Raw genomic sequence first — 13,142 nt, forward strand, 5'->3', positions numbered from 1 at the left:
TGCCACAGTGCTTATAAGCCATATCTGCTCTCAGTCATCTGGTGTGTTTGTAATATGAAGTGTTTCTCACCACTTGTCATCCAGTGGCTGCACTTGTTAGACAAGTTAGAAATAGCTACTGGAGCCACTTGAGGATACAGATAATTTGGAAAATAGTTTGGTCAGGCTCTGATCCAGATGGCCATAAAGCATTCTGAGTTCTATTGTGGATACAAGTCACTGGGTCACAACATAAGAAGAGGAACAATGTGTCACCAGGGTAAAACATTTTTTTTTTGGAGTGTGAGAGCAAGATTTAAAGAACCTCTAATGCAGACAAATAACACACATTGATGATAGTTAACAATAGGTAGAACTTATGGACCTGATACTGGGCAGGGGATGCTAGATAGTCTCGTCCCCATGCACAACAAAATCATTCTATCTAGAAATAACATTCATATGAGTCATCATAACCTCCAGGTCAGTCAGTTCGTTGAACATGAAATGTCATCCTGCCATTTCTCTCAGGAACAAATAATCTTAAGCAAAAATAAACCTGGTTGCAACTCTATCATGCATCAACTTGTCTTTTTCTTACATTCAGATACACTTTGGGAAAATAATATGTGGAAATTAGGTGTATTGACTAATGGGTAAAAGAAAAGTGGGGGGGATCGATACCCCCATGTACCTTATCTTGCATCTCATCCTTCTGCTTATGGTATGAAAAATAAATACAATTTGTAAGGGGGGAAAATACACATCTATGTCCACCAATCCACAACTCAAACACACATCTCTAATTGAAATGATGGGTTTTATTGATGTGTTCATGCCAAGCTTTTGTAAACAGCTTTTCAGCACTTGTCGTCTATTCAAAATATATCTGCAGAGGATAATTCTCTTTATTCTGAGCAGAAAACAATGCCAGCCAGATCTCCATGTTCCATTTGTTTTTCATATCAAAACAACAAGAGCTGCTCTATTTTGACAATTGTTTGAGATATTATTGATTTCAACCAAAACTGAAATCATAAATATACCTTTTAGAACCACTTTAGTCATCTTAAGGGCTCCCTTCATGGTTTTGGATCCTGGGTAACTTACAGCGCCATTATGTGAATGAATGCTTTCTTCAGACACACAAACGGTAAAGTGTCTAACTTTTTAAGATAGGCACTGTATTCCACTTAGTGCAGCTGTTCCATGTGGCTCGGTGCAGTCAGGTTTGATTGGCATATCTGGTGTGTATTTTGAGAGGATGATAAGGGATTCTCAGACTCCAGGGGATAATGTGGGATTTTTTTTGTCTCAGGGATCAAACCAGAGCTGTGCTGTGAGGAAAGCGCCGCTCCTCTCTCTGGAGGGCACTGGATTGCAAAGTCCTCTGAAATCTACATGAATGGATAGCTGGATTATGAATCTAAAACTCCTATACAGCATCCTCTGAAATTCGCATGACTGGTTGATGCATTTTTAAATAAAAAAGTCCTATATAATATTAAATCTTCACTTGTTTGTGCCGAACAGATAGATGCACTACTCATACGACTACTTATATTTTCCATTACTTATATCCCAAATAGTCTGATAGTGTTTTGCCTCGTAGCTGTTACCTAACTGCCGTTGATGAGTGAACAGACGGATTCAAAATCAAAATGATCATCCCGATTCTCAGCAGAATGTTGAACTGCACTTTGGAAAGCCTCGAGCTGCACACGAGCAGCCAGCAGCAGTGAAAAAGATGTGTGTGCTGTGGTGCGTGTGTGTGGTTGCCCACGGTGGTGTGCTGCAGTCTGCTCCCTGCCGTTGTTGAGTAAACTACATGGACATTAGCGGGTTCAGCGACGCAACCACCGAGCCAGAGTGGATTAAAACAGCGTGCGTGCGAGGAGAGCCACTCGATAAACGACTGTGTGACCAATTCAGAAATCTCGGCGTGCAATAGCAAGTCCGTTACATCAGTTTGCAAGCTGCGAAACAGCAAAGGAAAGGATTTTAGTAAACTCAGTATAGTGCCGTGCATTGTGTGTGTGAGAGTGTGTGTGTCAGGCAGGGAGAGCTCGGCGGGAATGGCTTCATCTCCGTGCGGCAACAGCAACTTTGATTCCGGTCTGGAAATCAAAACTCGCTCGGTGGAGCAGACGCTTATTCCTTTAGTATCGCAGGTGAGTTCTCTATGAACGTAAAACAACGCGCTTGATTTTGTTTGATCGGATCCCACCGGAGGCCTGCTTTAAAACGTACTTTGGCTTCACAACAACAGTAGTGTTCGCACTCATGAGGCTAACTTTGATTCTCATGTTTACCTGTTCGTACACGGAGACTGCATGTTTTCACATCGTGCTGTGTTTAAAGACTGTCCCACGTGCGGTTGAATCTACTATAGGTTATTACATTGCGCTGCCGTTATCGATGTTGTCGATAATGGACATTTATTACAGCATACTACTATGTCGTTACAAGTTTTTGCACGCAGCAGAGTCATACGAACTCAAAACTTTGAACGTGTAAGATAGGAATTAGACGAAAGACACAGGTTTTTGTTGTTGTTAGGCAGAAGTTGGTACGCTATTTAATTACATAACAGGCTACACTGTACTGCAAAAGGGGAAAGTAAAAATGGGAGCAATTAAACCAATGATCAGCCATCCAAAAAACAATTAAATTCACTGTGATATTAATCCCTTTTTTGTTGTTGCTGGAGATCACCAGAAACTCTCCTGATAGTCAGCAGACTCCACTTTGAGGAAATACTGTTGAAGAGGGTATAACAGTTTTCCCAGAAGTTGTGTGCTGTCCTTTGCCCGTCCAGTGCTGGGCTACTGTGACTCCCACTTCTCTAATTGTGACACTTTGAGGCACGTGTTTTGTTTTTCAATAAACAGAAGTAGAAGAAAGGCCCACTTAAAGCCAACTGCACTCACTCAGCAACTCTTCTCTTGCACACTCGAAACAGTAGCCCTGGCTTTAAAGCATGGAGTTCAGGTCAATGAGTTAATTAATCATTTTATTGTAAAGTGCTGCAAAGTAGACTAGGCTGCAAACTCCAAAGCTGTTTTGTAAAGGTTTGTTAAGCATTAATGTCGCTTTAGGCTGTTGATTTCCATTTTAGGAACAATAGCAGATGATTCATTATGCAAAGCTTTAGCTTTTGAACTGTTTTCCACTGTTGTTTCCTGGGAGGTGGGTGGCATCTCCTGAATAGGGGAGTGACCACCAGTCTTATAAATGCTAATATCCCCTTCTTGTCCACGATGGTAAAGAGCAAGAGGCCTGCAAATGTCCTGTTGTTTCCACTGAGAGGTGCCTCACTGGTGGTTTAACAGAGTCTGGACAACACCATGATGGAAGGTCCCTGACACTGTCCTTCCCGCTGTGAACACTGAAAGCCTGCTTCCTCCCTCTCATTGCGCAGAACGATATAAGGTCATCCTGCACTGAATGAAAATGGGTTGGTGTGTGCTCTCTGTTTATGTGGTTCATTTTAGTTTTCAGTCATTCATAAGTACACCAAAAAGAAAGTTTATGAGTTTGGTTATACATAGTGAGAAATCAAGGGGAAATTCAGGCATGGTTATACCTGTGATGCCAATAGTAATTACTGTAAGTTTATTTATAGTAAGCACTGATATAATACTGTGCAAAAGCATTAAGTACATTTGCTGTATCTTAATAATATGTATGCTGCAGCAAGCTTATGGTGCACTCCTGCCCGGGGAGAAAGACCGGCTGATCTCCAGTCTGCAGTATAGAAGAATGTGCTATATGCTGACGGTATTCAGCATGTAACAGTCCGCTGTGTTGAATAGTGGGCCTCAAGGACAATCTTTCCTAACTTTCTTTATTTCTCATTGTGAGGCCGTCCCCATAGCAACAAAGCTCTGCAATGCTGAATGAAACAACATTTCCAAGGACCGTTATCTCCATATGTAATGTCTTGTTGTTGTGATGTCATCTGGAGGACAGTCTCTCAGCAGGTACTGACCAGTACATTAATTTCACCTGCTGTGAGTGCTTTTCATCCAGTGTGGTCACATGCAGACAAATGACTGCATATATCCACAAAACATCTTACCAGAAAGTTGAATCAATCAGTCGACTGATAGATACAGCAACAATTATGATTATCATGTAAGACTAATTTTTGCAAGAAAAGATGTAAATATGTACTGTTTCTCTGTCTTCTATAATATTAAAATGAATAACTTTTGGTTATAATTCTTTTTTTTTTTTTGCCACGACGAGTTCTGGGAGCTTGTGATGGGCATTAGTTTTGGAATTTTTAAGCTTTGATAGATCAAACAATTAATTGCTTTATGGAGGAAATTATTTGTGGATTAATTGATAATCAAAATAATCAATAGTTGTCCAACATGTTTCATAATAACGTGATTTCCCCATTTACTCTTTTCACGATTTTACATGAAAATAATGTAAATAACTAGTGTTGGGTTAATGTCCAGAAATAGGTGTGGCATCCTGTCTAATAGGAAATAGGAATATAACAGGAAAATGAAGGGATCTTGCAGCTATTTATTGTTTCTTGCATTTACATAGTCCTGTAACTTGCTGTGGTAGGGCGGTTGAGGCATATACACAGAATCAAAATGCCAAAATAAATCTGTCTAACTTGTGTATCTACCGGTGGTCATCAGAAAGACTGATGTTTAAGCTGTGGTACTCTGTTTAGCCTTAATGTGAGTAAGATGACTCAGTTAAGGGCTTTACATGATGGTTCTGAGAATGAGTATTGCCTTATATGGGTTATAATTGGATCATTATAGTCAGTGTAAACGCACTGTGGGGGCTGGTTTGTGTGGCTTTTCTTTTAAAGCAGCTTTGTATGAATGTGTGTGTGCGTGCCCATGTGTTTTAGGGATCATTAGATGACTATCAAGGAGGAAATGAAAAAGCAGTGTCAGTGAGAAAAGCCAGTGTTTGATAAGGTATCATGTTGTGCACTATCTCCCTTTTTAAAATTTTATTATGTATCTCTCCTCTCCTTTCATGACGTTGATGTCCTCAGGCCTCTTTTATCAGCTTCACTCCCACCAGGGTGTAATTATAGGGCTGGGAGTCTTGCGGCCTTGCACTATATACGTACATACACACAAGCAGTTTTTTTGACAGAGAGTGTGAATGTGGACTTCATTCCTAATGTTAGTGCTACTCAGAGTTTTTCTAAAAGAAGGTCTGAATGTTTCTGAGTCCTTTTTTTTGTAATGTGGCCACCTGGATGCTTTCTATCTGCATCCCTTATCAATTTGCCCACCATCCACTTCGTTCTTTTCAAAACAGAAGAGGCTCTTACTTGATTTGACAGAAGCAGTCTCCTCATCTTGGGATTCACTAATGTGTTTCACCTTTTTCTGCTACAGTCATTTCTATACCAATGTACTTGCATTGCGAGGGGCATGGCGAGGGTAGTGAATTGCTCTTGTGGTGGTTCCAAAAATGTATTGGGTATCACACAGAGAGAAGGGAAACTACATGAATGTGCCTGCTGTTGTTTGTGTGTCCTACCTGTGATGTGCTCTGCAGCCAGCTGGAAGGCAATTAGCGATAATCTGGCTGCTTTTTCCTTGAGATCCAATTCCTGTTTTTAAGTGGTGATTAGTGAAATAACAGCTCTGTTCCTGGGTTTTTATAATTGAGGTGTGTTCCTAGTAAAAACACACCGGCCTATGTCTCGGTGTGGACATGGTGGTCCTCCAGCTGACGAGGTGTAATGGTGTTGTTTTGAGGTAAAGATGTGTGGGAACGAAAAAAGGGAAAGGAAGTAATATCTGAGACTTTGATCAGGTGAACATTTAAACACTTGTGACACACTGGCCTTGTGATTACATAGCTATGCCGGCTCCGTAATTTCTTTGCAGCGCTAAGCCAGGAGTTTCTTAAAAGATTTTCAACTATAATTGGGCTTGGAAAATCTGTTCTCTGTCCAATATTGTTAGTGTCAACTTTGCCTTGCTGCCAGGGGTTCTGTGGTGCTTGCACTGTTGTCGTCTGATGTGCTAAAAATGAGTGGGTAAAAAAAGCTTTACCGTGTTCATTTTGCTTACAAACTGGATTGAAATGGCATATTTATCACCCAAACAAAAGCTCAGTGGCAAGTTTTAGGATGTGATTTGCTCAGAGGATTAGCATTTTACCAAATAAATTCCGCTTCTAATAAAACGCTGACAAAAATGCTCTTCAAAACATACTCCTCACTTAAAAGCTCTGTAAGCACAAACATCAGTCAAATTTTCATCTGTCTTTCTGGAAATATGGGAAATGCACTTTTGCACAGGGCACAATTTCCCTCACAATGTTCCTGGTCCTGTGGAGGGGTGACATGACAAACGTCCAGGTAGTGAAGTTGTTTTATATCAGGACAGAGAGGCATCACTGGTGCCACGAGCCCTAACAGATCTGCTTCCTAGCCGTGTGATGATAATGAAGACAAATGGGTCCCTGGCATGAAGGTGAAACCACCTGAGGATTACAGTGTGCCACAAGCATGCATGTGTGTGCATACACACTCACAGACCAAAATATACTAGCCTCCTGGGAATGAGACAAAATAAGCCCTTATTGTGTGTGTGTGTGTGTGTGTGTGTGTGTGTGTGTGTGTGTGTGTGTGAGAGAGTGTGAGAGAGTGAGAGAAGGGTGGGGGATTCCAGTGTGGTTGGTGTGTCTTTGTATCTGGTATGTGGAATTGTTTGCTCATGGACGACAGAAACTAAATGAACTTGTGGTGCCGCTGTTTGAGGTTTCATGTGTTTGCGCCTGCATTTTTTGTGTTCTGTGTGTTGCTGCCACCATGACCATGTCACCTTCACAACAACGTGTCTGATAACACATATTCAGTGCAAGTCATATTGTCACCATAAGGCCACAATTTTTCCTGTTTTGCCATTATCAGTGGGCGATTTTAAGGAATGGCCCGTGTATACACTAACACTCATTAATTAGCCTATACAGTTATCTTTCTTCTTTGATTTAGAGACTGGCAGAGCATTTGTTTTAGTGTTTTGCTTCAGCATATCCCCCCGGTTCAAACAAAGTATGAATCACAGTGAGCCTGACTCACATTATTGTTGTGTAAATGAGGATCTAAGGCAAGTTCTTGCTCGGTGGTAGGTAGTGTATACAGGCAATAAATAACCCTGTGTCATCAAACTGAAATGAGATGTAATTTCAGTCAACTCCCCCCTGTTTTCTAGTAAAGTGGTTGCATTAGTCAGCTGACTTTGTCAGTTTCGAGAATTCCAGATTCTCTATTTTCATAATTACTCTCACTCCCCTAATCCTCCCACTCTCACTCATTCTCGTTTTTTTTGCATCTCTCTGACACACACGCACACACACACACACACACACACACACACACACACACACACACACACACACACACACACACACACACACACACACGTAAACGGCATGCATGACCTGTCTTATCCCCTTGTACTCCCACTTTCGCTCTTCTCACTATTGCTATCAGGGGAGTCATTACTGATTGCTGTTAAGTGCCGATAAAAGGGTCTGTCTCACATGTCGATCCGTTGACCTCTTCCTAGCTAATAAACTTCCACATGAGAAAGTTGTGTATTCTGTGTGTGTGTGTGTGTGTGTGTGCGTGTGTGCGATTACGCATGTGTGCCCGAAACCTCCAAATAACCCAGCCCAAAGGAATCAGTCACCTGGAGAGAACAGCGGAGTTAATTTAATGGTGAAAAAAGCTCTCTCACCTTCTGCCATTTAAGGTATCTGAAGGTTGTAGCTAATAGCGAGAACCGCTTTTAATTGTCTCAAAGAAAGCTTCTGCCTCGACAAAGATGTATTGCTATAGCTGGTAGGTTGATAATGTATTGATTAAACATCTCTCCCACTATCAGAGAGCCTCAGTGGCACAGTGTCCTTACAAATCTCAGAGTTTTGTAGTCTTTGTCAACTGAAAATGGAAAGCAATTTCAGGGACCTGTTCTCTTTAAAGTAGGGTCCTCTGCTGGCTTTTAGTTTAGTTTAATTTGTTTCAAATCATCACTCATTGAGATTTCTGCCAAAGAAATAGTCCCTAAGAAAACATCTGATAGTGAGTTTTTATAAAGACCTGTCTGTAAATATATTATGCTATTGAATTTTTCAAATACATTTTTTTTATTTATTCTGTTATCGCCATAAACCCAATTTAATTAATCTCAGATGCCCACTGTGTATATGATTATTCACAACGCTCAGCCTCTATGTATCATATGTAAAGGGTCCTCGAAGGCCTGCAAAAGCTATTAGAGGCATTCTTGTTCAGAATCAAGTGGCTTTCTGGCCCATTACCAGCCCGTATTTACAGCATATTTATTTTTATAGCTTATGATGATAAGATAGTGATGAGACGTCTCATCTCAAAGTGTGAGCACAGCACACAGGAAGAGATCTCTGTCAGTGGGAATGTGTTGCCTAATCTAGCATGGTGTTTTGTGTTGTCAAACCTCACTGGAAGCACCCTGCGGATTGAAACAGATGCATTAAAAACATGCCCAGAAGCATAGACAAGGACATACTTATTGACAATAATTACTATGTTGTTGCAAAGAGGCCATCTGTGAACAGTGCCAGTCCGTCTGTAGCTGTACGTAGCTAATATTTTGATAACAGCACGTCATCAGAAAGGATGTACCTGGTATGATGCGTTAGCAAAAATACAGTTTGGTCTACTGTTTGGTCGATACAAAGATGGACATAACGTGTTACTGCACATGCTGTATGGACAGAGGAGACGGATGAGTGTGAAGGGACAGCCCACTTACTGTAATCTTGTTGGCATGCACCCTCCCACTCGTCTTGTCGTGTATTGCCAGAGATATCACACAACGTATCTATATTGTCTGCTGCCTGGACAACCACAGGTAAACAGATCCGTATTTGGCAGGCAGCTGTTTGTAACCCATTGCTTTTCTGTTGGTGGTTTCTTGGCTCGATGTAGTGATAATTCCAGTCTTGAGCACATGACATTGACGAGGCGACTCAATGCACAATGTGGGGTCTGGGCCATGCTAGGGGAAGCTCTGCAAATCCTTACTGAAAAAATATTGATAAAATGTTTGCACAATATTGTATTAATGTGTCATCTTTAGATTAAGCTATTTCAACAAGTGCCTTTAAATATTTAATTTAGTTGTAAGGCTACAACTAACTCATTATTTCCATTCAATTAAACTGTTGATTATTTCCTTGATTAATCAATTCGTTGTTTGGTCTATAAAATGTCAGGAAATTGTGAAAAATCAGTTTTTCCCAAAGCCCAAGAACTCAAAGATTTTCATTTGACTGTCATAGAGGAGTAAAGACACCAGAAAACATTTACATATAGGAAGTTAAAATCAGAGAATTTAAAAATGTTTTCTTAAAAAAATGACTCAAACTGATTAATCGATTATCAAAACAGTTGCCGATTTGTTTAATAGTTTACAACTAATTGATTAATCATTGCTCCTCTATAGACAACTATCATTGAATACTTTCATACTGAAGAAAAGTTCTAGATTTATAAGGAGTGTATTTTTTTACATATAATTTCTAAGCTTATTAATGAACATTAAGTCACAATGTACATTGGCAATAATGACATTCTCAGAAAGAGAATTCGAAAATATGTGTATCATGAGTTAATACTCACAATCGGACAATTTTTTTGTCCCTTACTTGCCTTTCACCTCACGCAGTAACTTTGCCTCATGTCTCAGTCTCATGAGACCCCCCGTGGAGGTGCACCTCAGAGAAAACCTCTGCTTTTTGCGATATACTTTATGATTTCATAATGGAAATAGAAACATTTCAAAGACACAGAAAAGGTTTTCTGAAGATATAGTGGGGGAACACGTTTGGGAACTACTGGATTAGGATATCTGGAAAAAACATTTCTGTTGTTTGCTTTGGATGTGAGTATCATAAAGAGTCCTAAAGAATAGTTGTATACGAATACTGTCGTATGGCGTACATCCAAGCCATCATGTTTGTTCCATTCTCCAGCAGCAACATTGCTGTACCACAGAGGAATCCTTCTGTCTGACTTGTATGTGTTAATTGCTTTCTTCAAGCGTCTTTGAACTTCTCCCCTCTCAATAATGAGTTCTTTTAAAGAGATGAGGTTTGACATGACAGAACAAAGACAGTGTGAAGGACAAGGAGAACACAGAATACCAAACATTTTTCTTATCTTTTCTAATTTAGAACAGTTAGAAATATAATATATTTAAGTCTACTATGTGACTCCAACCTTCTTATCTCTTTCTCACTCTCTCTCTCTTTCTAGAATTATTTCTATATTATTTGAATGCAAATACTGACAAATGTTTGATTAGCAGTTATCTAATAAATCTGTAAACTACATTGAGAGATGTGTCACCTTTGACCGTGTGCAATAGTAGAGGTTATAAAACCCAGCAGAGTAATACTTTAAGTAGTCATACTGAGCACACTGGAATCTTTCACTTGATGATGTAAGTTCAGGGTGTTGGTGTGAGGAAGTATCAGTATGTAAGATGCTGTATAGCACCTTGTTTGTATGCCTTCCGCCCTTCCTCTGTGGCTCTGCCCAATTTCCTGGTTTTGTTTTCCTGTCACACACCTTATTCTCTAGCTCTTTAATTCTTCGTCTTCAGCCTTCTGCTTAGTTTCTCCCTATCTCTCTACACTTAGCCCCCTTTTAATCTCAATCTCTCCAGAGAGCCCGGTGTCCCTGTATCGCCTCATTAATTATGCAGCCAAAGGAAAACCTAGCCAGAGGCTACAAGTTGTGCACAGAAAGTTCACCCTCACCATTCCACTTAGGATCTTTTACCTTTTTGTATGTGCTGTAAACTGAGACATAGTCTTCAGCCCACCTATTCTGAGGAACAGCAACGGGAACACCATGTAACCAGTCCCTTTCTTTGACACAGAATTCAATCAAGATGATGGTGTTCTTACCAGCTTTTGTCTGAGTGACACGTATCTTCAGGGGAAACGTTTTTGCAGCCAGTGCAGTGATGCGAGCACAATTGTAAGCAGATATGATCTAAAACATTGTGAAAAGACTTAGTACCAAGAATAGGACAATATCATTTTAACTTGATACTGATCAGTATTACACAGTGGTGGTATGCTTTTTCTGAACAAACAGGTTTTGTTCTCACATGCTCTGCAGGATAGAGATATTTAAAGTAGCCAGACTATTGCAGGCCATTTAAAAGTTGTGTTTTCATATGGCAGCTAGGGGGTCTATCTATATGGGTCTAGCAACTGTAACGAAAAGACACAACATTGTGAATCCATCGTTTCATTAGGTGAACCAGTTCACAAGCCAATAAAAAAACATTGGCCATAAAAAGTCCAATCAATGGCAGATTCAGCCTATTGCTGGTGTATTTGTCCTATCGTCCATTTCTAGTGGCGCTCTTCCCTGATCGATAACCTGAAAGTACCCGATACAGCATGGGGAGGGTGCTCTTATCTTGTCACTGTTTCTGGGTGACTGGAGCCGGTGGGTGAAGCTGGGGGCCAGCCAGCCGAGAAACGCAGCCCAGCATGAGCATACTTACACACACGCACGCACGCACACAGTGTCAACCCCTATAAATAAGTTAAAGTCACTCACCTTCTATAAATAATGTTCCGGTTGTTCTGGACATTCAAGCGTGTCTGTTATCTGATGGACCGAAAAGAGCTTTTTGAGTTGCTTGTGTTTGAATGTGAGAGTTTGTGAGTGGAATTATATGAGTGGAGTATTTAATATGGATGGGACTTAGCGTTCCTGTTTAGATTGGACTTCTGCTTGTGTATGTAGACGTTTCTGGTAGTGGTTCAAATACATGTTTTTTTTCCCGAGTTTTAAATAGATCCTGACTAGAACTTCCAACACTTGAAGACATAGGTATGTGTCATGTAGTGAAAGCATGTTCTCTAAGCCCCCCGTGAGTATGCGTGGTAAGAGCTGGTGTGTCACAACACAGGCCATTATGCTGTCTGAAGTCAGGGGGGCTGCATTCCTTCACAGGGCTCATATTTCAAGCTCCTACAATGTGTAATAGAGTTCAGTCTGAAATTGTGTCTATGTATTGTTTATAGTGGCATCACGGCTGGGGTCAAAAGTCCCAGTCCCACAGGGTGAGACCTTTACGCACTCTATACTGGCTGGTATGCATGAGTTAGTGCCTTCCCCCCCCAAGGGCTTGAACTTGGACTTTCGTTGTTCGCTCACCGCTTTCATCAATGAATCATCTTGCTCAGCCTCTATCCTTCTGCAAGGAGGGTTTTGATGTTTGGTTTGACACACTTCATTGATTTATTAATGCAGTCATTCACATTTTTAAATCCTTCTCTTCTCAAATGTCAAACCTCCAAGATCACATTATTAGAAATGCTTTTTTTTCCTCCTTTTGGGTGAGGATCTGTCTCGCTCTGCGGATAGTTGGCCAACTTTCTTCCACACCTGACATCTTATTGTCCCATCTCCTTCCTTTCATCTGTGAGGATTTTTCAGAGGCTTAAAAATTGGGAGGGCAAAACATCATGTAGGTATCTTGTTGAGATTTATTTCAGGGTTTTTATCAGACACTTTTGTTTTTATTTGATTTGTTTCTCAATAGGTGAATCAGAAACAAAACCCATTTTTCTTTTTTCACTTTGCAGTTTTATTAAAGAAAAACAAGCCTTATTATATGAGAAACAAGCCAGTGCCTTTGCGTCAGGTGTATTAGGTCAGCGTCCTCCAAGCAGCCACTGCGTGTCATTCTTTTTTTTTCCTCCACAGAACATGCCATCGCTGTGGGAGGCTGTCACAGAGCCTGGTTAAGCCACTTTCACACACTGTTCACCGCACACCATTATTTGTCCATTACTTGTAATTACCCATCACGATGACTGATGGAATGTTTTCGAGGCTGAGTTGGCAAGCAGTTAGGATTATCCTGTTGAGGACTTTATATAATTACCCAGTCATTAAACACGGCTCAGTGTGAAGACAACCTGAGGGGGGCGACTTGCCAATGGCTCGTTTGTTGTGTTCGTATCTCCAGGTTGTGGGAGCAGGCTGTTGTCTTCATGCTATGTTGCATCCAAGAAAGTGACTCTGGGACAAATGTCGCTTGTGCATCGCTTTCATTTGGAGTGTAGAAATCTCCAAGACTGGTATT

At 40.7% G+C, this 13,142-nt stretch overlaps 1 protein-coding gene across 1 annotated transcript in view; it reads left to right on the forward strand.

The window, feature by feature from the left end:
* The first annotated feature begins 1,799 nt into the window (after window positions 1–1,799).
* ctnnal1 (catenin (cadherin-associated protein), alpha-like 1) overlaps window positions 1,800–13,142 on the forward strand; it is a 48,157-nt gene continuing 36,814 nt past the window's right edge. Inside the window, exon 1 of the mRNA XM_068702511.1 lies at window positions 1,800–2,150. Within this exon, the coding sequence (XP_068558612.1) occupies window positions 2,055–2,150 (96 nt within the window). The 5' untranslated portion in view covers window positions 1,800–2,054. The remainder of the gene's footprint in view (window positions 2,151–13,142) is intronic.

This window comes from Cebidichthys violaceus, unplaced genomic scaffold, assembly GCF_023349555.1.
Source record: "Cebidichthys violaceus isolate CVI_PGR_0920_01 unplaced genomic scaffold, fCebVio1.0.p SCAF_85, whole genome shotgun sequence".
In the NCBI taxonomy this organism is placed as follows: Eukaryota; Metazoa; Chordata; class Actinopteri; order Perciformes; family Stichaeidae; genus Cebidichthys; species Cebidichthys violaceus.